Here is a 23,860-nt window from a genome sequence, read left to right as displayed (position 1 = left end):
CGGTGAGAGCGGCGCGTGTGAGAGGCGGGTGAGAGCGGCGTGAGAGGCCGGTGAGAGCGGCGTGTGAGAGGCCGGTGAGAGCGGCGTGTGAGAGGCCGGTGAGAGCGGCGTGTGTGAGGCCGGTGAGAGCGGCGTGTGAGAGGCCGGTGAGAGCGGCGTGTGAGAGGCCGGTGAGAGCGGCGTGTGAGAGGCCGGTGAGAGCGGCGCATGTGAGAGGCCGGTGAGAGCGGCGCGTGTGAGAGGCCGGTGAGAGCGGCGTGTGAGAGGCCGGTGAGAGCGGCGTGTGTGAGAGGCCGGTGAGAGCGGCGTGTGAGAGGCCGGTGAGAGCGGCGTGTGAGAGGCGTGTGAGAGCGGCGTGTGAGAGGCGGGTGAGAGAGGCGTGTGAGAGGCCGGTGAGATCGGCGCGTGTGAGATCCCGGTGAGAGCGGCGTGTGTGAGATCCCGGTGAGAGCGGCGTGTGTGAGATCCCGGTGAGAGCGGCGCGTGTGAGAGGCCGGTGAGAGCGGCGCGTGTGAGAGGCGGGTGAGAGCGGCGTGAGAGGCCGGTGAGAGCGGCGTGTGAGAGGCCGGTGAGAGCGGCGTGTGAGAGGCCGGTGAGAGCGGCGCGTGTGAGAGGCCGGTGAGAGCGGCGTGTGAGAGGCCGGTGAGAGCGGCGTGTGTGAGAGGCCGGTGAGAGCGGAGTGTGAGAGGCGTGTGAGAGCGGCGTGTGAGAGGCGGGTGAGAGAGGCGTGTGAGAGGCCGGTGAGAGCGGCGCGTGTGAGATCCCGGTGAGAGCGGCGCGTGTGAGCTCCCGGTGAGAGCGGCGTGTGTGAGATCCCGGTGAGAGCGGCGTGTGAGAGGCCGGTGAGAGCGGCGCGTGTGAGAGGCGGGTGAGAGCGGCGTGTGAGAGGCCGGTGAGAGCGGCGTGTGAGAGGCCGGTGAGAGCGGCGTGTGAGAGGCCGGTGAGAGCGGCGTGTGAGAGGCCGGTGAGAGCGGCGTGTGAGAGGCCGGTGAGAGCGGCGCGTGTGAGAGGCCGGTGAGAGCGGCGTGTGAGAGGCCGGTGAGAGCGGCGTGTGAGAGGCCGGTGAGAGCGGCGTGTGTGAGAGGCCGGTGAGAGCGGCGCGTATGAGAGGCGGGTGAGAGCGGCGTGTGAGAGGCCGGTGAGAGCGGCGCGTATGAGAGGCGGGTGAGAGCGGCGTGTGAGAGGCCGGTGAGAGCGGCGTGTGAGAGCCCGGTGAGAGCGGCGCGTGTGAGAGGCCGGTGAGAGCGGCGTGTGAGAGGCCGGTGAGAGCTGCGTGTGAGAGGCCGGTGAGAGCGGCGTGTGTGAGGCCGGTGAGAGCGGCGTGTGAGAGGCCGGTGAGAGCGGCGCGTGTGAGAGGCCGGTGAGAGCGGCGTGTGAGCGGCGTGTGAGAGGCCGGTGAGAGCGGCGTGTGTGAGGCCGGTGAGAGCGGCGCGTGTGAGATCCCGGTGAGAGGCCGGTGAGAGCGGCGTGTGAGAGCGGCGTGTGAGAGGCCGGTGAGAGCGGCGTGTGAGATCCCGGTGAGAGCGGCGCGTGTGAGATCCCGGTGAGAGCGGCGCGTGTGAGAGGCCGGTGAGAGCGGCGTGTGAGAGGCGTGTGAGAGGGGCGTGTGAGAGGCCGGTGAGAGCGGCGCGTGTGAGATCCCGGTGAGAGCGGCGCGTGTGAGAGGCCGGTGAGAGCGGCGTGTGTGAGGCCGGTGAGAGCGGCGTGTGTGAGATCCCGGTGAGAGCGGCGTGTGAGAGGCCGGTGAGAGCGGCGTGTGTGAGAGGCCGGTGAGAGCGGCGTGTGAGAGGCCGGTGAGAGCGGCGTGTGAGAGGCCGGTGAGAGCGGCGCGTGTGAGAGCTTCAATGTTTTATGGAGTATTTCATTGTATAATAACTATAAAAAAAATAAAGGTTTCTACTTCGCGAATTTCGCCTATCGCGGGTTCGTTTTTTGGAACGTAACCCCCGCGATAAACGAGGGTTCACTGTACACCCACATGTACCTTTACTTTGACATATCGTATTTAGCCTCATCTGGATTTGGTGTTAGCATGCCATCTATTGGTAAGAGCCAATATCACCATGGAATAAAAACAAAAGCTAGCTGTTTTGTATGTAGCTGGTATGCTAATTTAAAACATGCAGTTGTAATGAACACAATGAGACGGCAGAAATGCTCAGTCTTGAGTCTTGTGATGATTTGTGGACTGGATGAATGTTTTCTGAGCGCTGAGAGGGAGATTTATTAATGAAACAAGAGTGAACAAAGCCAAATACAACTCCAGGTGGTGCTGCAAGATGTATCACAACCAAATTAAATCACAATTTGAACCGTGTCAGTTAGCAAATTGCAAAGACTGCAATTCTTTAGCTAACATAATTCTTTTGTTAGTTTAGCAGTTCATACTTCAGTCTTCTCTGAAGTGTTAATGCTCCTGGCCATGTTTAAAATGTGAACACATAAAATTGCATATCGAATTGTAATCGCAATGCTTGTCAGAAAAATTGCATCTAGATATATTTCCAAAATTGTTACGCCCTAACTTTTGATGAGGGCACAATGTTATAACAGAAAGGTTTTCAATTCAAAATGTCAAAAAACCCCACCACAGCTTCATATGTTTTTTTTTTAGCTAAATGTAAATTCAGAGAAGGACAAATGAAAAATAACTCCCATAGGTTTATGCACCATTACATAGAAGCTATTTAGCTCAGTTAAACTGAACTGTGTATCTTGCAGTGAACCTTGGACAATGGTGAGTTAATTGCGTTGCTCTGAGGACATTGTGGGCATAATGAAGTCTAGCATTAAATCCGTAGGTATAAAACCATCAGGAACGACTGCTTGCGGCGCTATTGTTCCGTAATGTAAATTTAGCTTATCTGAATCCGACAGTAACACATGATCTGAGTGCATACGATTGTGTATATGACCCTCTCACTAAAGTTAGTTTAACATTTTAACATGGTATAGGTTAGAAGTAGGTTCAGTTAATGTCATACAATTAAACTGTTATTTAAAAATGAACAAGCCAGAATTCCTTAAGCTAATAATTAACTAAGGCAATTTTATTTTTTGCAATCAAGGCAAAAGTTGTGGCCGTATTCAGTCACAGAGGCATTATTATTGTCAATTTGAAGTGACTTTTAGCCACAAGATTATTCTGGCAAATGTGTGAACCCAGTAAGGCTCAACATTTATGGATTTTTGTTTGATTATTTCTTTCAAAAACAGTGAATCACCCACAGATGTGTGTAAACTCTTCACCTCCATCTGGAATCATGACATCATGTTCTTGAATGTCATGAGCACGACTTATTGAGAGAGTGAAACTGCTCCCAAACCAGGCAAATCAACATTGTCCTCAAAATGTAGATAATATAGTCAATGTTTTTTTGAAGATATGTAAAAAAAAAGCATCTGAATATCATTATTGAGACACTAAACAAAAAGAGATATTAATTTTGGTCAATATCGCTCACCCGTTGTCCTCTCATTAACTTGTCAAAACTAACCATATAATCACTTGTTACTGTCATATCCCTAAGTCCTTAACGCTTTACTTTAGAATCTTCCTCTTCATTTAACAAACTCACTGACACCCCAAAGTTAACCAGAAGAACCTCTCCTGAGCAGACTGAACCCGCTCTGAGCTGAAACCATGTCTGCACCTCACATCTGTGCTTTCTGTCACCACAAACGGCTGCACTTCTGTTCTCTGCTCAGTTCGTCTGCTCAGTTTGTCTGCTCAGTTCGTCTGCTCAGTTTGTCTGCTCAGTTCGTCTGCTCAGTTCGTCTGCTCAGTTTGTCTGCTCAGTTTGTCTGCTCAGCCTGAAAGGGGAGTCCCCAAACCCCTGCTTCAAACCCTGGTTCCGTCTGAGTAAGAACATGTCTCCAGGCCCTGCTGACTCATCACACACTGGATTGTCTATTAGTGCAGGATATTATCAGTGGTGCAAGTACAGTAAGCTGGATTCAAAGTCCCATTATTGCTATTTTGCATAATTGCGATTGCTTTTTTACTACAGGGTGGGTATAAGTAGAGAAGTGGGTACTGTATTTTTAGCCTATATATTGCACAGTGAAGAGTTTTAAAAACTGGTTCTGAGTTCAGTTCACAGCTGGGCCAGAAAAGAGAACCGGTTCAGGTGGAATACTGCATAAAAGTTATACGTTTAAAAGTTTGCTCTATCTTAAAGTAAGAAATGGAGAAGTCGAAACAAAGTCCATTTTAGCTAAAACAACCAAATTCTGACTATACTTCTAGTAAACAATGCATTGCAATTTTAATATCCAATAGTACAGACAGTACATATTAATAATCCTTGTGTTATTTTCCCTTAAATTGCTCTCTTCTGACCTTCTGTAGTTATAAATTCAGGGTTGTGCTAATGTTGCTAAAGTCTACACGAAACCGCACTCTCAAATGATGCTTTAAAAACTCTAATTGTAATAATAAATAAATAAAAGTGTCCAGGTTAATAAATGGACATGCAAGTTCAAGCAATTTTAGCAAAAGTGATAATGGTGGTTATGGTGTACATCGCATTAACGTTAGTATTTCTTATTTTTCTCTTGATAATTGAAAATGATTATAACCAAAATTGAACATATAAAAACAACCATGAGACTACAGTGCATTTGTTGCCTGGATATTGTTTTAAAATGGTCTCACGTGTTATTTCTGTTAGTTGATGAATACATAAAAACACAGAGAAAATCATTTCATCTTACAGAGCTCAGACGACCGCCTAAAGCTTCTGCATTGACTCTAACCTGAACCTTAAATGTCTTTCACCTCAAGTATAACAAGCGTCTTCACATTTCCGGAGGCGACTGCATTCAGTGATCACAGAACTCCATCTCCTTCTCACACTCGCTCTTTGCAGCCCAAACAAGTCTTTTTCACACAGCCTTTCTGCTGAAGACTTATGAAGAAGCACAGAGCGGTGAGATAGGAGCGGAGTCGGGGGGAGAAAATAACACTGATGTTAATTAGGTACTTTGAGAATTGGGAGAAAAGAATATCATCAGTCTGTTTAATATGAGGGAGATAAAAACGGCTGGTCTCTGTTTGAAAATGATTATTGGACAAGGGACGATAAAAGAGAATGTGATTTATAGTTGTACATTAGCGTTGGGTCTTATGGGTTTATATTGTGTATAACTTTGAAACTTTTATAGTCTGATGTTTGGAGGGTGCTTGGCTTGAAACTCTGCTGGTTTGAACAGAACAATGCCTCAAAGTTCCACTCAGTGTAACCATGCATGGAAAATGATATATAATCATTTTTAAGCTGTTAACACTGAAGAAGAAATGATTTTGTATCGAAAGAGCAGATGAAGATTAATAGGTTTGATTTGATAATGGCATAATTGGAGGGAATTTTTAACTATATATAAGTTTAAATTCATTTTTTTCTCAATCTTCAACCATATTACTTTGGCATTGGATCCAGAAACTTCCCATATTAATCTTACGGTTCACAGGCCTTTTGACTGACAATAATCATGTCTTTGGTGTTGAATAAGACACCACATTCAGAAAATATGAAAACAAATTTAATTTTTATGCTGACAGATAACATGTTGAACTGGGTGTTGCTTCATGAGGAAAAGCCCAGTAATAACAGATATATTAACCATAAACTAGGTCAACACATCTGCAATCTGACAGCAAATTTCAACATAGAAGTCTGACATGTCTCCAAGACCAGTATTAAATTATAGACATTTTAAAATGTTTTCATGTTACGTGAATGTAACCAACCGGAAATATGTAGTCTGTTTTTGGCTATTACTTTGACAGATTCTGTCAGTAAATATGGAATACAGAAAATAGCTTGTATAATATTGGACTGGTGTTCATTGCGTGAGTTCAGTATTTTATATGGACATGGCTGACAATGGAGACGGTTCATATTTGTTTCATCTTCATCATTCATTCACAACCAAATTGAAATGGAGATTTGATGATTCGTAGCTAGAGAATTCAGTGAACCCCACATTTTACATCTGTTCCACCCTTTCCCACATTAGTATTACAGGATCAGACTCCGACTCCTCCTGTTCTGGGGCCATACGGCTGTATTGAACACAGTGGTGTTTGAGCTGCTCTCACTTCCTCCAGTGGAGCTGCACTTCTCCAGTCCCTTTTATTCACCCTTTCATCTTGAATCACACAGGCGCTCTCGGCGGCGGATATGACCTTGTTGTCACTTGGATGCTTCTTTTCAGACATTTTTGGCGTCTGAACAGGTGGCGGCGCATCAGGGAGCTTCAGCAAGTGGTCATTTGCAAGCTGCGGGTCGACACACAAACTTGAATACTTGAAGTTGTGAGGACTCTTGTCTCTGCAGAGGTTTGGAATTTCTGAACTTAGGTTCAAGCCAAGGAATCCAATTGTTTGGGCTTGCAAGGTTCACTAGAAGTTATAAAACAAATATCTAAAAAAAACTCTCATACACACATTGATTCCATCATACAGCAGATGACCAGGTCAGTCCTGGGCTCATATGTGTGGGGGGTGGGAGACAGCTCCAGGCTAAAATAACATATTTGCTGGACCATGAGTGTCAGTGTCCCCTGCGTGACCCCCTGTCTGACCTGGAGAACAGCTTCACTGACAGACGGACCCACCCTCACCTTCCTGATGCTGTGAGGCTGTGAACACTGTTGACATGTGCTGCTAAAACTCATGGCTGTGCAGTGTTGGGCAAGTTCCTTCAAAAAGTTAAGAGTTTTATTTAGCTGTTACATCTCCTGAAAAGTAACTGACAATGCATTGGTAACGGTGTTGCTGTGTGATGTAAGTAACTAATTACCAGATAAAGTAACCTTTAAAATACAAACATAATCTCCAACAATACATCTACTGCTCCTGTGTTAGTTACAGACAATTCTCCTCCACAGACCTCAAAAGCACCAAATGGACACACGCTGACAACTGTAGAGTCACAACAACACAGAAGAAACAACTGTGACCTTTCCACAGCAGACACTGACCAACAGCACATTTGACCAAACATGATAACACTAATCCCTGCAACTAGCTGGCCCCTGTCCAATGTGTACCCGCCCAAGGACCAAAGTCACTGGGGTGGGCTCCAGTCACCCACGACCCTTAACAGGAACAAGAAAAAGAATGAATGAATGAACGATAACACTAACATAGCATAACAAACGCATGATTGCCACACCACAAATTCCCAATTGTGCGACAAGATTTGTGATCTCTTCTTAGTGCTATATGAGTGCTAAACAGTCTGTACACAATCTGAACATTTAGAAAGCTTTAGAATGAACACCATCAAATGCCTCTGCTGAATAAAAGGTATGCACGCCTTTTTGTTTTATCATAGCTTATATTTTGCTATTCATTGTTTGTGTTGAGCCATGTCACCAAAGCATATTCCTAGTTTGTGAATATTGTTTACTGACAATGGCAATAAAGCAATTTTGGATTCTGATTGTGTGTTATTGGTTGTCAGTGTGAATCTAACGAGCCACTCCTCACCTCAAGTTAAAGTCTGTGTGTAAACTTAAACCATCTTCAATCCATAGTGGAAAAATGTATGAATATTAAAAAACACCTTTTGATTTTCAATCCATTTAAGAACAAGTCATAGGAATGCCCAGTTATGCTTCCGCTTATTGGGTAACGAGTAAATCCACCGCCTATGAACTTACGCTGTCAGTGTAAAGCCACAGAAACACACGCACACCATTACATTTCACCTGGCCACGTTGAAATTCGTACTTTATCCATCATACTTTTTCCCGCACGTGGGCGTGAGCTGATGAGTCAGAGAGCGATCTGCCATGAAAGCCCCGAGTTGCTCTGTGTCCCCCACCTTCTGCCTCCTCTTGGTGGGATGGGAGCCTGCCTGAGCCTCCTATGGATCCTCCCAACTCCACCGAGACATGAGCCCACATCAAACGACATGGCTAAAAAGACGCTCGCTAACCCACACTCTATAATAATATAGCCACCTAGGGAGCAGCGATAGCCCCCCCCCCGTCCCCACACGACATAAGCTGATTAGCCTGGAAATTCGTATTCGTGTGCGTATTAGCTGATAGATGCATGTAGCGACGCAGGGCAATCTCAAGGAGCTCGACATGCATAGTAATGCCGGTGTGATTGATGCGCTCAACCACGCTGCTGTTTACCGTCCGTTTTCTCAACTTGCTTGGAAATATGCATATAGTAATTTACCAACCAAAGATGAAAGACTCCAAATAGAGACGTCTCCTCTCCCTCGCTCTCTCTTTTTCAAATCTTTCTGGTCGGCTGTCATTCCGCTTCTCTAATACGCTCGGCGATTGAGCGTGGTGAAATCTGGAGGAAAATATGGCAGCACGTAATATGATAAGACTCAGTAACAGAAGAGGAGTTATCCTTAAAATTTCTGCCGAGCAATTTCAGAGGTTGATGGACTTGAATGGATGAGGGGCCCAACAAAGTCTTCAGTGTTCGGGAATTATATAGTGCCGTGTCAATAAAAGGCTGTGTGGCAAATGGCATCGTGACTCAGGCACGATGACTGTGATTGTGTGGTGGGGATTATGGGAGAACCTTAGAGGAAGGTTGGGTTTCACTCTTTCTTGCTGAAACGATTTGGACGATCGATAAATGAAGTTGTCTAATCCTTTTGAGAACTGAGAGTATGTTTTTCTAACTTCTTCCCTCACCAGCCACATCTGGTTAGGGTCACAGTCCCAAGTAATAATTAAACCCTAATGTCCAGCCATCGTTGATTCTAAGTTGATTTATACCTCATCTATCATGGCCTCGTAGCTAAGGGGGCCTCTGTACGTGAGATAATTTGTTTTCTTACGCATCTGGTAAACGCATTTTCTTTCCCTTTGTAACTCTTATATACGCCCATTTTGTACTCATTTGCATAGACGTATATCTGCTTTGTTCTATCTGTCTGTAACCATTGCAAAGCCTCGATACGAAGCGGAGCATCCTGATCGATCAGTAAACACCTTCACCATCTACCTGGGGTCCGAGTCCTTCTGTAAAACACGCTACTTTATTACAAGAGCTGATTGTTACAGATCTGTGATTGCTGCATGAATGGTCAGTGTTTTTGTAAGTTAAAATGTTTATTATATACAGCATAGTGAAGACAATGCAAATTATTCATAAAACATTGTGGTATACTACATTGTTAGTGTCAACTACAACAATACCCTAACCCAACTGTGACATAGCTGGAGGTTTTCCAGTTCAGCTGCTGAGATCCACAGATGTACAAATCATGACTGATCTTAGGTTGAGAAGATTACCCAAGCACGGAACAAAACCTTTTAATCAAACAAATGTTGTCTAGTTGTTTAGTTAAAGAGAACTTTTATGAGGGTTTAACTGTATTATGACTGTTTCCTTATCATTAGCTTACTCACCGGTGTATTTCTATGGATTCATGGATGTCTGAGTAATCCTGTATGCCATTTGAGACTAGAGTGCCCTGAAAATGTATGTTTTCACCTTTCGCTATATTCACCCAGTGCTTCATACTTACTGGTGAATTTTAAAAATATTCACATTTACAGTCTACATGTAGAGTTAAAAAAATAATATATAGCCATTTTTCAACAATAAAAAAGCAATAAAAACCTTGTAAATGAAAATCTGCTGCTTGCTGCAATGAAATGCAACTGTGAAGGGGCGGGGCCTGCCAATCCTGCAGTTTTGAACAGGAAGTCAATGGACTCAAGAGCTAAGTAAAAATTAAAATAAGCATTATCTCTTCTTCTGAAAATTCATGAGATTGTTATTTTTGCTAGCTTAGCCCACCTAGGCTCCAACAGTTGGCACTCCATTCCTGCCCGCTGTGCTATTTCCAGAGTCTCACTAACAACTGTGAGCATGATTACAATTAGCACAGTGACAGACCCCTGCCGCTAAGTTATGACTGCACTTAATGCTTTAATTACAAGGCATGGGCTCGTTTGAACATGCTTGTGCTTCACAGTCCTCAGTGGATTTGTGTGCGCCGCTTTAGGGAATGACACTCACTGTGCAAACTATTACCTCTATCTGTGAAGATGCTTGAGTTCAGTTTTTGGTTTAAATTTTGGTGAAAGAATCTTCATTGCTGTAAAGTACTCATTCCACTATCTAATCATGCATTTAGTTAACTTCATTAAGCTACATTATGATACCTAAAAACAACTGTATCCTAAAATATACAGGTCTGAATGTGTAAAACGATCACTCTTGAACTACTAAATCTGTTTGCGTTCACAATACAGTTTTATCAATTAAACCAAATTAACCAGAGGAATGACTCGATTAGAATCTGCCTAATCTGCGTCACACAAATAGCGGGACGCAGTGTTTGGATTCGTTCTTTGGCTTTGCATCTATAAACCACAACCTACGCCACATGTGAGGCATCAGAGCACCGACAATGTGTTTTTCTTTTGTTCCATTTTAAACAGCACACACAAGAAACTGAACAGGACCAGAGAGAAAATAACAGACAACAGAATAAGAATAAACATCCCAAACTGGTCCCAAGTTGGTCCAATTTGTCCAATTTCAAGTTAAGTCAAAATGTGATCCCTCCATATTCCGTATGTCAGTTATAATGTTGTCGGTGCAGTTTGAGTAATACACAGCCTTCCTTCCTTGCTCCAAAGGTATCCATTTACTGTGTCCATGGCAGGAGTTTTGAGATCCAGATGCATAGTACCGAAATCAAGTGGGATGGTGGTGTCAAAGACTGTCTATAGAGCTTTATTGAACTCAATCCAATATTTCAGGACAGTCCCAAAAAACATGGTTTCTCCAGCAGTTGGAATTTCTTTGTGGATAGTTGGCAGTTTGACATAGTGACACATTTTTCCAACATAATTCCCTCAAAACAACATGATTTTTTGGTTCTCCACTGAGATGAACATATATTTTCCTATTCTTCATCAGTCAAAATAAAATTACCTTCTCGTTCGGATTTATTTTTAATGTAATTGGTAGTGGCTGCCAAAACTGTAATTACAACCAAGAAATTAAACTAAGCAACAACCACTGTAATCCTTTGTCTGAAAAATGTATTACTGGATTCATTTATTTGTAAGTACTTAGAAATGTCCTGTTTCTCCAAGTCAATTTATCAAAGGTTTACATTTGACTTTCTTTTACACTCTGGTAGAAAACCATTATCCAGACTTTAAATCTCAAATCTGTACTTGTCGGTGTAATCCCTCATTTGTCCAGGAGTGTTCTATTGTAGGAAAAGATACAGTAGTAGTAATCTGGAAAAACAAGAGTCTTTTTAAATATTTTTTTCTCAAAACAGGGCCCAGATGACTACAAATAAATATTTTTTAATATCTTTGATATTAGGTGCAAAACTTTGTTCATATGCCAGCCAGTTTAAGATTTTAAAGTCTTTGTTTAGAGTATGTGTTTTGGTTAGTTCTTTCCAGGTTGTACAAAAAGCTTTTACCCAGGGGTTCTCCACTTCCTCCAAATGACTCAAGCGTTTATCATCTGTAAGTAAGGCCTGTACAGGAACCCCGGCACACATATTTTTCCATTGAGCTTCATATTCTGGGTCACATCAGTACAGTGAACCTAAATATCTAAGAGATTTGGTTTGTCGTGTAAATGGATAGGTCTTTCTAAAGGGGTTGCCAGAATGAGATAATTTAAATTGTATGTACATCTTAATTTATATCCAGGCATTGGATACATTTTTTTTTTAGAAAATATATCACATTGGGTGTGGAAATTTCTGGTTTGGTCAAATATAATAGGCTAGTCATCTGTGTTTTATGTTCCATCCCATCAATTGCAACAGCATGGATTGTTTTTGAGTGTTTAATATACTGGGCTAGTGACTCCAAGTACAAACAGGAGAAGGGACCATGCACAGCCCTGTCTCACCCCTCTTTCCAGAATCAGGTGACCGCTAATTTTAATTCTTGATGTTGGTATTTGTATTTGACAGAATTGTGTATACACAATAGTCCACATTCAGAACAGAAATGGGTCTAGATGAGGCACATAAGAGAGATGATGGTTTCTTTCTAACTAGGAAGGGTCTGAGTTTTTTTTTAAAGTGCCTAGTAAAAGGGGATAAGTGTTTCTTTATGAACCCATCACGTGATTTCTTACATTTGCAATTTCAATTTTATATTTTGTAACGCCCAAAATCACAACAGTTCTTTAGTCTCTTGATTGAACCTTGTATTTCCAACACTGTTATTTCAGCTGCTATTTTCAGATTTTGCTCTACAAGTAAGGGTGATTCCATTTCTTGCTGCAGTTCAGTTTCCTGGGTTTTTCATTTTCCTGAGGAGCACTTCTGCCTATGCTGGTGTTTTGAACACATGTTTTTTACTTTGAAAAGTCATTAGAAGAGTCACTGGGAACAAAAAGCCATGCTTCACTTGTCTCTTCTTGAAATCCTCACATATTGCGAAACCTTGTATTAATGTCCTGGGCGAAGAACACTCATTTGCCTTTGTACCGGAGGTAGGTCTCCTTTAAGGTTTGAACCTCCATGACACACTCCTTCACATGATGGTTAAGAAACCTCATCATCCGGTTTATCTGCCGCTCGTCTTGTTTGGCCCAGGTGATGTGCCCTTGGCGATGTGCCTTTGGCTATGTGCCCTTGGCGATGTGTCCTTGGCGATGTGTCCTTGGCGATGTGTCCTTGGCGATGTGCCCTATTGTACTGGGGGAAAGCAACTCCAGTCTCAGAAACGAGCTCCGGGATAGACTTCCCAAGGAAGCCTTCAGTGCACAGTCTTGGACTCCCACGAGTCTGAGATTTTTTGTCTGCGGGACCTTGACTCAAAATCCTGAATCTTGCTTTTCTTATTCTTGTTCTGGGGACGAGCTTGGAGACTCCACACCGTGGACGTTTTGGCTTAGCAGCGAAAGCGCTATTTTCCACTGAGGCCACGGTCCGTCAGTTTTGATTGTTTAGCGATTTAACAAAGTTCGGCAATAGCGGAGCGTGTGCGTGTCTCTAGCATGACTTCAGAACCGGAAGTCGGACATAGTGTTTTCAGGTCAGGAGGGCAGGTGAGTACGAGCTGGGCAGAATGCCTGGGATTTGCTCGTAACATCCAGGGTAAAGAAAATGTGATGAATTCTCAGCTGTTTTCTAAACACAAATATTTGGCATATCACATTTACGTGTACAGCTTTATACCATATGACTAATTGGCCACTTTCTACACATTAAAGCCAAGTTTAATGTTTAATGTTTGGTACCATTTAGCTTAATAACATTGTCATATCTGTAATTTAGAACTGGAAACTGTGATATATTTTTGTGTGAATCAAATAAGCTTGTGTTACTTTCACTACTTCTGTGTGTCATTTGTCCTGTTATTGATCTCATACAGGAGTTTGTTTTGATCCAATCATAGTTCGTTTGCGTTCAGAAATCAAATGAGCCGCGCCTTCCAACCAGACCAGAGTTCTCTTCTTTGGTCCGGATCAGAGTTCGTTTGCGTGTTCACAATTACCCAAACGAACCGAACCAGCCAGGCAAACAGATCCTGATAAGAGTCAAAAGTACATTGTAAGATTGTATTGCTTTGCCTAGAATATGAATGTTTCACAGTATGACATTAAACTCATCCATCTCCATGGAGAAAAGCAAGTGATGCCCCAATTAAAGTTACAAGTCAGATCTGTTGAGAGAGGACTCACAGTAAGAATGCATGTTTTTCAAAGTATGTTTTTAGCAATATAAACACCTTGTAATTGAATAAATGCAAGATATAAAAGTTACATAATCCATCTTAAACTCTTAATTGGACAAAACATGGTTCGAATTGTAATTTCTCAATAACAGCCCTGCATGTAATATGTATTTTGTAAAAAAGAAAAACAAGATCTTAACACAGTACGTGTTACAGTCCTTCTTTATGACTATCAAGTGCATGTTAATATTCTCATATCTTCTCATATAATTACAAACATTATTAACTTTTCGGCACAAAGACTTTATTCAGACCACCTACTATAAACATATCCAGTCTCAATCGTACTCTTTTGTCATTTTCTTCCTCCGTTCTCCTCCGTACGGCTCACATCGCCTGTCACTTTGAGTTATCAGCCGCGCTCCTAATGACGGCCAGGCCGTTCTCTGTGATAAGAGGATAACAAAATGAGCTAATGAGCTAACTGTGGCCTATTACACCGTGAAGTTGGCAGATGGATGTTTGATTGACTGATATTTTACTTGTACAGTCCTGGCAGTGTGCGCTACAAAAGTGAGGAGTTTCAGAAGTATGACATCAGGGGATTAAGGCTTGTTTTTACAGAATGGCAACAGTTCAAGTTAGCGAGGCTGAAAAAGTCTATATTTTGCACGGAATAAGGGATGACTTGAGGGTGGATGGAAGAGAAGACTACAGACACATGGAAATAGAAACTGATGCTGTTTCCAATACAGATGGATCTGCCAAAGTCACGCTGGGACACACAGCAGTTCTCGTTGGGGTCAAGGCAGAAATAGGAAAACCACGGCCCATGTTTTCAAACGAAGGATATCTGGAGTTCTTTGTTGACTGTTCGGCTAACGCGACCCCTGAGTTCGAGGGCAGAGGAGGCGAGGAGCTGGGCACTGAACTAAGCAACACTCTGTACAAAGTGTTCAACAACAAAAACAGTGTGAATCTGAAGAGTCTGTGCATCCTCAAAGGAGAGCACTGCTGGGTCCTCTACGTCGATGTTCTGCTTTTACAATGTGATGGAAACCTGTATGACGCAATTTCAGTAGCAATCAAGGCAGCGCTCTTTAACACCAAGATCCCAAAAGTACACATATCTTCAGATGAAGAAGGAAGCAAAGAGATTGAGCTTTCAGATGATCCTTACGACTGCATGAGGCTCGATGTAGAAAACGTGCCATGCATCGTGACTTTGTGCAAGGTGGGGCACAGACACGTGGTGGATGTGACGCTGCAGGAGAAGGCGTGCTCCGTGGCCAGCCTCCTTATCGCCGTGGCACAAAAGGGCACCGTGAGCTGCCTGAGGAAAGTCGGAGGAGGGAGCTTGGACCCGGAGTCTGTGTTCGAGATGACAGAGACAGGAAAGCGTGTTGGAAAAGCCCTTCACGCTCCACTCATGAATCTTCTGCAGCAAGAAGAGAAATTGGGCAAGTCGAGACAAAAAGTGGGATTCCTTGGATAGAATATCCGTTGTTGCACTTCTCTTATTTTTCTTATCAACCAGAAAAAAAAGGCGGTAGTAGCTCAGTGGTAGAGTGCTCGTCTTCTGATCCAAAGGTCGGCGGTTCGACTCCCCGCTCGGTCAGAGCGGTCAGATCCACAGGTTGGCAGGTTGGCGGTGCGGTCGCAGCTGCCTCATGTGAATACTGCCGTTGTGTCCTCTGGCAAGACACTTAACCCAACTCGCCCCCCAGTGTCTGCGAACATCTGGGGTGTGAATGTGTGTGTGAATGAGGGAAGAGTGCTGAGATATATGTCCTGGTCCTACAATCCTGGCTAGTCCAAGAGTAGTTCTGATTGAGTCTTAGTTTGGGACAATTTGCAGGCCACAGTACAATCTTAAAACTAAAAAATAAGAGGGCGCATTCACAATGCACTTTTGATTCTAATCAGGATTAATTTAATTTGGGTAATTGTGAATGTGCAATCAAACTCTGACCAAAGAAGCCAACTCTGGTCTGGTTGGAAAGTTTGGTCTCCGTTCGATTGAATCGAACTCTGGCGCGATTTGTCTGAATTGTGAACGCAAACGAACCAGAGAGCAGAACGAAACAGAACTGCTTTCACTGGCTTTAATGGAGAACAAGTGGCCAATTATTCATGCAGTATTCAGCTGAACAGGTAAAAGTGATGATTTCAAAACCTTTTAGAGGTTTTCCAGGCGAGTCAAGACCAGGATTAAATTGGTCTGAATTTGGATTTACCCAAAACAACAAAACTGTAAATTTGAACTAAACCAACTTTCAACCAAAGAAAGAAAATATAAAATTCTGATGTTACGATTGTGAGAAAAAACATCCCCATTTTACAATTGCTCACAATTATAAGTTAAATGGCAATGGAGGAATAGTGAGGAACTTTCTGAATGAAAAAATAATGATATTATCAAAAAGTACTTCAAATGTAGTTTGGAGTACAGATTGAGCTGAAATAAATAATTGTTGTGTTCACGATTCTCTTCTCTTCTTATTTTTTAGTTTTAAGATTGTACTGTGGCCTGCAAATTGTCCCAAACTAAGACTCAATCAGAACTACTCTTGGACTAGCCAGGACCAGGCCTAGACTGGACTAAACCAGGATTGTAGGACCAGGACATATATCTCAGCACTCTTCCCTCAAGTCCTGGGTTTGATTCCACTTCAAGTTATTTCTGTGTGGATTCCATTTTCTCCTTTTTCTACATCAATGAATTGGTGCCAAACACAAGCCGCTCAGGACTACTTATCTGACCTTTATACTTGTATACGTAGTGACAAAAAAGCATTTTAAAGGTGCCCAGTATGTTTTAGTATATGTTTCATGTAATAAAGTGGGCAATAGGAAAGTGAGCAAAGACTTTAAAACTCACTTATTTAGTTATTCATTCAGGTGCAACAACTTTAGGACCGTATTGTTGAAAATCACCAGTAAAAAAACCAGGCGGGAGGCGGGAGGGGAGGGGGGTGGAGAGGGGGGATGGTGATGCGTGCTTGCCCTTATGACGCGGTCTTGCTCCACCGCCCGTCAGTTTGGAGATTGGAGGAAAGGAGATAGTCTGTAATATAGCTAAACACTGCGGGAATCAATCAAAAAAACACTCTGGGTACATATATGAAGCACAAATAGCAATGTAAGAAGGTTAAAAGCTCTGAAAAGTCGATTTTGCTTGTTATGGGACCTTTAAACAGTGCACCTTGACTAGGACTCAAAATCAGTTGGCTGCGTGCGTGTCAACACAAAGAGGACAATGTGGGCCAGTGACCTCGCCTCTATCAATAGCACATGTCTCCAAACAAGCAACAGGTGACTCAGCAGCTCTCCAGGCTTAAAAGGTGCTCTGGATAAATATTAGGATGCACAATGACCGGCCCACAACAAGGACAAGGACAAGCTTTTTGGATGATTCATGATTCGAAGCAATACTTGAATGTTCTGAAAACTTTCTGAGTGCTTTGGTTTGGTTATACTTTTTATCATGTATTACTTTTGACTGAAAGTATGGTTTGTGAAATATTTGTCAATGAGCCCCGTACTGCTCTTATTATTATTACAGATACTTTAATCTGGTCAAATAAAAATGAGTAAAAAGGACCATGCTGCCGGACCCACAGGTAGCTGCATTTCACACTCCAGCAGTGACAAAAACATAGAATGAAGTAGGTACAAAGCAGTTGGCGTGAAGTAGGGAAAATGTACATGTTCAAAGCCATGGCACATCAAAAGCAAAAGGAAAGGAAAAACAATTACTTGATTTAGCGTAATTGAAAATCTCAATGAAACAGTCTTCCGTCTACTCTACGAATCATATCTTATAGATCGCAGAATCAAATACGCGCTTTTCAAGAAACGGTAAAACCTTGGCTTGCACAAACACAGCCGTAGTTTGCAAACAAGTAAGAGGGAGAAAGGAAAGGATACAATTTGGGGTTTTCAGCTCGTTGCCACTAGAATTGAAGTCCTTTTGAAATGTTTCTTCCATTCAAACACTGAAATGAGAAGGTCAAAGCAAGGTAAGGACAGGAACTGGCATCTTGATAAAAGCTGAAATGTGTTTTTTCCTTATGGGGCTGGAAGCAGAGCAGCAGGCGTGTGCTTACAGTATCACTCTGTCTGTCAATTTGCAACTGAATCATTAGCTTTGCACATAATCTGTTTTCTGTCCGACTATACCGCCTGATAATCCAATTAAGCAAGAGCACTGTGAAATATTAGAGGATAAAAATAGTCTTGCAGCCATTGTAATAACAAGGCTTAATATAATTATAACGTACGGCTGGGTTAATATGTTAATTACACGCCGCATTCAAGGCGATCTATGACATATACTGTATTTCAAACCAGCCTTCTTCTTTACTGACAAATTAGACTCAACAAGAAGGTGCAGAAATGTTAGATAATATACTGACAGCATAAAAGTATTGCTTCAGAGTTCTTGGCAGCACTCCCATGATGCAATTCCCCCACACGATGATCCATTGGGGTTCGAATTTGGGATTATATTTCAAAATGACTTTAACACCATATAAATAAAGTCATTTGCAATATCCCCTGGAACTAAACAAACTCTGCAGTAATTTGTAGGCTTCACCGTGACATTTTAAACCTTGTATCACATTTAGGAAATACTTATGTGTTCTAAAGTCATTAAAACTACTGGAGGTGCTGTTTTACTTATGTTTGTTATTATTATAACTATTTTTATTATATACCGGTATGTAATTCACTCTAATTTCTTAATGGGTTTTGGGGCATTCTCATTTTGGCGTGATGAATAAATTGGTTGTCATGCAAAGTTGCTTTACCAAATACCTTTAGTGTAGCCAGCTATATACTGTAGTTATGTATGTACTGTAGTAATATCCATTAGTTTCAAGGGATGTCAATATTTTTTAATGATCAAAAGTCCTCAAAATGTCGACCATAATAGTTCAGTTCAGTTGATTTAGTTTCAGTCACATCACACTTCATCACATCACACACAGATATATACGTTAAGTACAAGTTTTGAGTGACCAAAACAGGCAGACGGTGAAAGGTTGCATTCCCAATATGCATCCATTTACACAATACAAGTTACATTTTAACTAAGAATTTAAGAGAATAAGTGCTATATATTTAACCGGAATGACGTAAACATATTTCTTCATTTAGGTCTTTGAAGCCACTTTATTTTTAAATACAAATAAAGAATTACACGCTTTCATCTCTTTACTAAAATTATTCCATCGCTTTTGGTAAAATAAATGTTAAATGATACAATTTTTAACACATTTTTGGACAGTGTTTAATGTTGCTTTAAACATTACTGCAAGGTTTTTAAATTTCTTAAGATTAGATTCACTGAAACGCCTCAATTTAACAAGGCCTTTTAGAGCATTGGCGTCTTGATTGCATGATAATAAAGCTACTCAAAGTGGGTAAATGAGACGGGAAGACAACTATAACATGGTTTAAAGCAATTTTTCATAATTTGTCTCATTTATAGAGTCTTGCCTAAAGAGACAAAACACAAAAGTTCAAGTGAGACTCAAAAGCTCAAATGATCATATTGACATTGTTACGCCATAAGAAAACATGAACTTCCAGAGTACTCAAAGAGGCAAGAGAAGAGAGAGAAAACTGTATTCATGTGCGAAACTCATGAAAAACACATTAACGAGACCAATTGTCTTCATTTTCGCATACCAGAGCATTATTACAGCACTTTGCAGACAATACACAAATCTCTCCAGAGCTGAAATCCACGCGTAATCCACGCCGCTTCAGTGTCGTGCTTTACAAATCTGAGGTGCAGCGAATACCAAAGCCCTTCCGCACCTGAGACAACTCGAGTGAGAGCTGACAGGAGCGAGGCGAATGATTGGCAGCTCTTCAAAGGCAGCAGCAGCAGTAGTAGTGTGAAAGCCCACCTGCCAGAATGAAACAGCAGACCCCCGTGTGCCAACGTGCACGTCTCTGTGTGTCGCGGGCCTGTCAAATTCACATATTTTATTCGGGAGCATTCACATTCCGCGCACACACTTCCAAGCTCCTCTTGGCCGAGTGCGAATCAGCAGCAACACGCACCGCCGCCTCTGTTATGCTGGTTCCAAGTGAGATTTGAGATGGTTGTAGATGACCATGTTAATGATCTGATGGAAACGGTAGACGCGTCTGCAGTAATGAAGTCCCCAGTGAGGAGGCTGGTGAAGCAGGAAACAGGAGATGGAATCTAGCTGTCAGTAGTACGTGAGCTGAAAACTTCATTTGGGTTCAACTGGTCCTGTTTAACTATCTGATTAAACATTTCACTTTGGCAGCAATTGCTCTTTGTAACTCGGCATTGTTCACTTTTGATCAAAAGTTAACAGAATATTGCAAAGCTGGTTTCAAGTCAGAACAACCACAACAAACAGTCACTTTCTAACTTGCTTAATTTGGGGGCCAAATGCGGTCCTCAGACCAATTATTATTGGCCCTCAGGCTTCCCTAGTTTTACTGTTAAATGTACATAATTCTGCTATCATAACCTAAAAAACTATATTTTGATGTGATACACACCTAAAATTAATATTCCAAGCCTTATTAAGTTTGAAAAATGATTCACTTAATTTTTTTTTTTTTTTTCCCTCAGTGAAAAAAGTTTGCACACCACTGGCTTAATTGATAATGTGATTAGAGATCACATTATGGTCGTTAAAAGAGTTTAGAAGGAAAAATAACTATTTCAAACCTTCATTCACATAATGGTTGATTTTAAAGCTGACTTTCATCACATTTTGAAAATGAAGAGAGAAAAAAAAGATTTAACTCTTGTTTGGTCATAGTCATCATGAATTATTGTTAAATTGTGATGACAGATGGTGAAAATTCCAGAAACTGTCTAATTTCCCCAAAATACAGCACATGGAAGCCACCAGAGTGTTATCAGCCTGGTCTTACAGCCTGTTGAGAGCGTCTGCTGTATACCGTGGGTGATTGGTTGAAGCATCAGTAATTGCCTGACACTCAGAAAGCTGGGAGATGTTTGCTGACTGCAGTGGATCACTTTTGAATGCTAACAGGCCGTAGTGTTGAGAAGGATTGATATTTCGGTATTGATCCAGCCATCACTACAGCATTCAGGCTGCTCATCTCAGAAACACTGTCCTTGTGGCACTTTTCAACACATGGACCCAAAAAAGATGGTTGGTGTCCACATTGCTCTTGACCTTGTGCAACAAACTGTGTTCACATGACATCACAACATTTTGAACTATAGTGTGAAGCTGAGGCGCTTTAGAAGTCTATGGTAGAATTTGCTGTTTTTAGGAAGAAACGTTCTTTTCTCCATGTTTTTCCGACCATGTTCTACAAAATGATAACACTTCGCTATCTCCATGGAGACAAACATTGCTGTAATTGAATAAATGAAAGAGTTTACACCATATAAACTCTCATATAACACACCATTAAACTGTCAAAACCAGATGTTTTGTCCTGGTTTGTGGTTAATATCCCTTGAATTAAGTCGTTTTTAAACCATAGTATTAAAAGTGGTGGCATTATTTAAACACACAAACATGATCACTGTCCCTTTCTAAAAAGTTGAATTGGCCCCTGCTGCGGATGTCAAGATTATTCAGTTAATCGATAATCATGATTATTCAGGCCACAATATAATCATAAGAGCAAAAGAATAATAATTGTGACTATTTTAAAAGCAATCTTTTTTAACTCAATATACGGAGAGTATTTTATCTGGCTGTTTTTCGTCACATTTACTTTATTTTGTCATTCAGAGAGTGCAATGTCATACACTTGGTCACAAACTTGAGGAATAACGTGTCAAGACAATGAGAATGAAAGAAAATCACTGTTTAGTTTAGTCACAATCTCAAAAATTGTGAATATTCATTCAATCGTGACGTTTTTCTCACAATAAACACTAACATTTGATATTGTCACATCACTAGTCACGGCCCTCCATTTATTTTAAACTGTAATGTAAATTCAAGAATAAAAACAACTGATTGAAAAAATTGGAAACGAATAAGTTGCAACATTATTTTTGGTACATAATCTTAAAATGAGATAATCAGTCAAAAAAACACAACCCTAACCTTTTCGTCTTGAATGAAATGGAAAGTAATGAGATCAAGCTTGAAGGACACGAAAATCCCTCACCTGATGCTCCAACATAAGGCCAACAATGTTCCGGTACTTTGTTTTTACGGTACGTTATGGCGGCATAAATCAGGAGAGTTAATTTTACGGGCGTCCCTTACCTCCAGGACAGATGTCTCTTGTTCCATTTGTTCAGAGGGAGCACACCTCGCCTCCTGCGGCCCACCGTCACCTCGGATTCGGACACATCTGGCAGTGAGCATCTGGGGGTTTTCATGAGGACCAGGGTGGGTTGGTCTGGAGAAGAGATGCAAGGGGAATGGAAATTAGACAGACGGGCATATCAATTGTGGTCGCTGCGGTCACTTGCGCGCCAGGATAGTTTTGGCCCAGTTAAATTCGAAAACAAAGATTTCTAAAACGCGTGTAAACATGGAACTTTACATAACACATCTGGAGAAGGTTTTGGTCTGAATTAAAAGGGAAGCGTAACCAGAGCATTTCCTAAATTCACGAACATTCCAAGGCTTAAATGTTCATAATAAGATAAGATAAGATAATCCTTTATTGTCCACACATAGGGAAATGTTGTTGTTATAACGCAGTAGATACAGGGGGAAAGGACAGATAACTTATAGGAAGGTTAAAAAAATAGAAGAATTCTTATGAACAAAACAAAAAACTCTTATCAACAAAACTCCTCCTCATCTTAATAGGGAATGGAGGGGGGAAATAGAAATAAAATAAAATAAAAAGATAAAGATAAAGATTAAAAAAAAAATAAAAAAAATAAAAAAATAAAAAAAAATAAAAAAAATAAAAATAAAAAATAAAGTAAACATAGCTAGCATAAGACTAAATAATACTAATACTAATGGTAAGTAAGTAAACAAAATAAAACACTCTTATTTATGTGCGTTAGCTGATTTTATTTGGTATTAGAGCTGCAAAGTGCTGCAAAATGCTTCACCGTTGTCTAAGATTCCCTTTGATACGATGGAATCAAAGCTTTCTGCTGTAGTTTTTGAAGGGTTTTGCCACGAGATTCAACTAACTCGTGTAGTTCTCCAACAGTGATTTGATATAATACATTTAGCAGATCCTTTTTCTGGTGTACAGTAATGACACTGTAGCTTCTCCATACCAAACTCTCCGGTCTCTTTGAGTCCGCCGAACTTCTGCATGGCTTTGATGGCTTTGGTCAGCGCCTCCTTGGTCTGAAGCTGTCCAGTCGTCGGGTCGGGGGGCGGGAGGTAACCGAACTTACTCAGCCAGTCCTGAAACGGAGACGCAGAGGGCAGAGGTCAGACAAACAATTTCAGGGACTATTCCAAAGCCGCTAAGAAACGTACAGCTGTTCATGCTGACTGGCACTCGAACGACAAATGTAACGCTGCATGTTTTATGAAGACGTGAATCAAATGAAGGTAGATACTTTTACAATTGGTCACATTTGAGACTACTCTTACAGTTCTTGAGTTATTTTTGGACAATATCACAGGCATTGTAACTATGATGAGTCAGTGATCGAGCAGGCTTTATGAAATACTTTCTCTTACGTAGGTTGTGGCAGCCTGTTGGAAATAAAAATCTACAATAGAGTTGTCACAAGCAACATTTTCAAGACTCAAAATTTTTTACTATGATTAACCATTGTTTTATTCATGTTGTTAAAGTTCCTAGATTGTGAATTTTGTACACTGACATGGGCAATTAAACCTCTGATTATTCTTATTAATACAACAAATATAGAATGTAACTTTGAAGACAGAATAATAGTATCTTATTATGTGGTCTTATATAACAGTTCTGATACAGATCCAGATTTACCAAATGATTCAATCTTTGTCCAGCCCTAATCTACAGAAACTGGACAATGTAATTATGTTTTATTGTTTATTTTTTGGTGGTGGACCAAGCCATTTTTATGCCGTTATAGTCTTGAGTGATGCTTTTAAATGTGATTGAACTGCTTATCATTCCTCCGGGGCTTTCATTGTACTGTCTCCTGTGCTTACAGCTCTATCCCAGTCTCTCTTCCTGTCATGAACTTGGTGCCAACGTGCTTTGGCAGGTTTGAAATGGGTTTGTGATCAGGGCT

At 41.6% G+C, this 23,860-nt stretch overlaps 1 protein-coding gene and 1 pseudogene across 1 annotated transcript in view; one reads left to right on the top strand and one right to left on the bottom strand.

The window, feature by feature from the left end:
- The window catches only part of LOC140368289 (matrix metalloproteinase-17-like), a 161,762-nt gene that overhangs the window by 73,660 nt on the left and 64,242 nt on the right, over positions 1–23,860 (bottom strand). The window contains exons 2-3 of the mRNA XM_072455259.1: positions 22,904–23,036; positions 21,921–22,056 (exon numbers count right to left, since the gene is read on the bottom strand). Of these exons, the coding sequence (XP_072311360.1) occupies positions 21,921–22,056; positions 22,904–23,036 (269 nt within the window). The remainder of the gene's footprint in view (positions 1–21,920; positions 22,057–22,903; positions 23,037–23,860) is intronic.
- LOC140368291 (exosome complex component RRP42 pseudogene) lies at positions 14,280–15,183 on the top strand (annotated as a pseudogene).

Source organism: Eucyclogobius newberryi, unplaced genomic scaffold (genome assembly GCF_026437365.1).
Source record: "Eucyclogobius newberryi isolate DKJ021-1_F unplaced genomic scaffold, fEucNew1.0.hap1 SCAF_2, whole genome shotgun sequence".
Classification (NCBI taxonomy): domain Eukaryota; kingdom Metazoa; phylum Chordata; class Actinopteri; order Gobiiformes; family Gobiidae; genus Eucyclogobius; species Eucyclogobius newberryi.
Note: the sequence above shows the minus strand (reverse complement) of the source record. Positions and strands in the feature narration are given on the sequence as shown.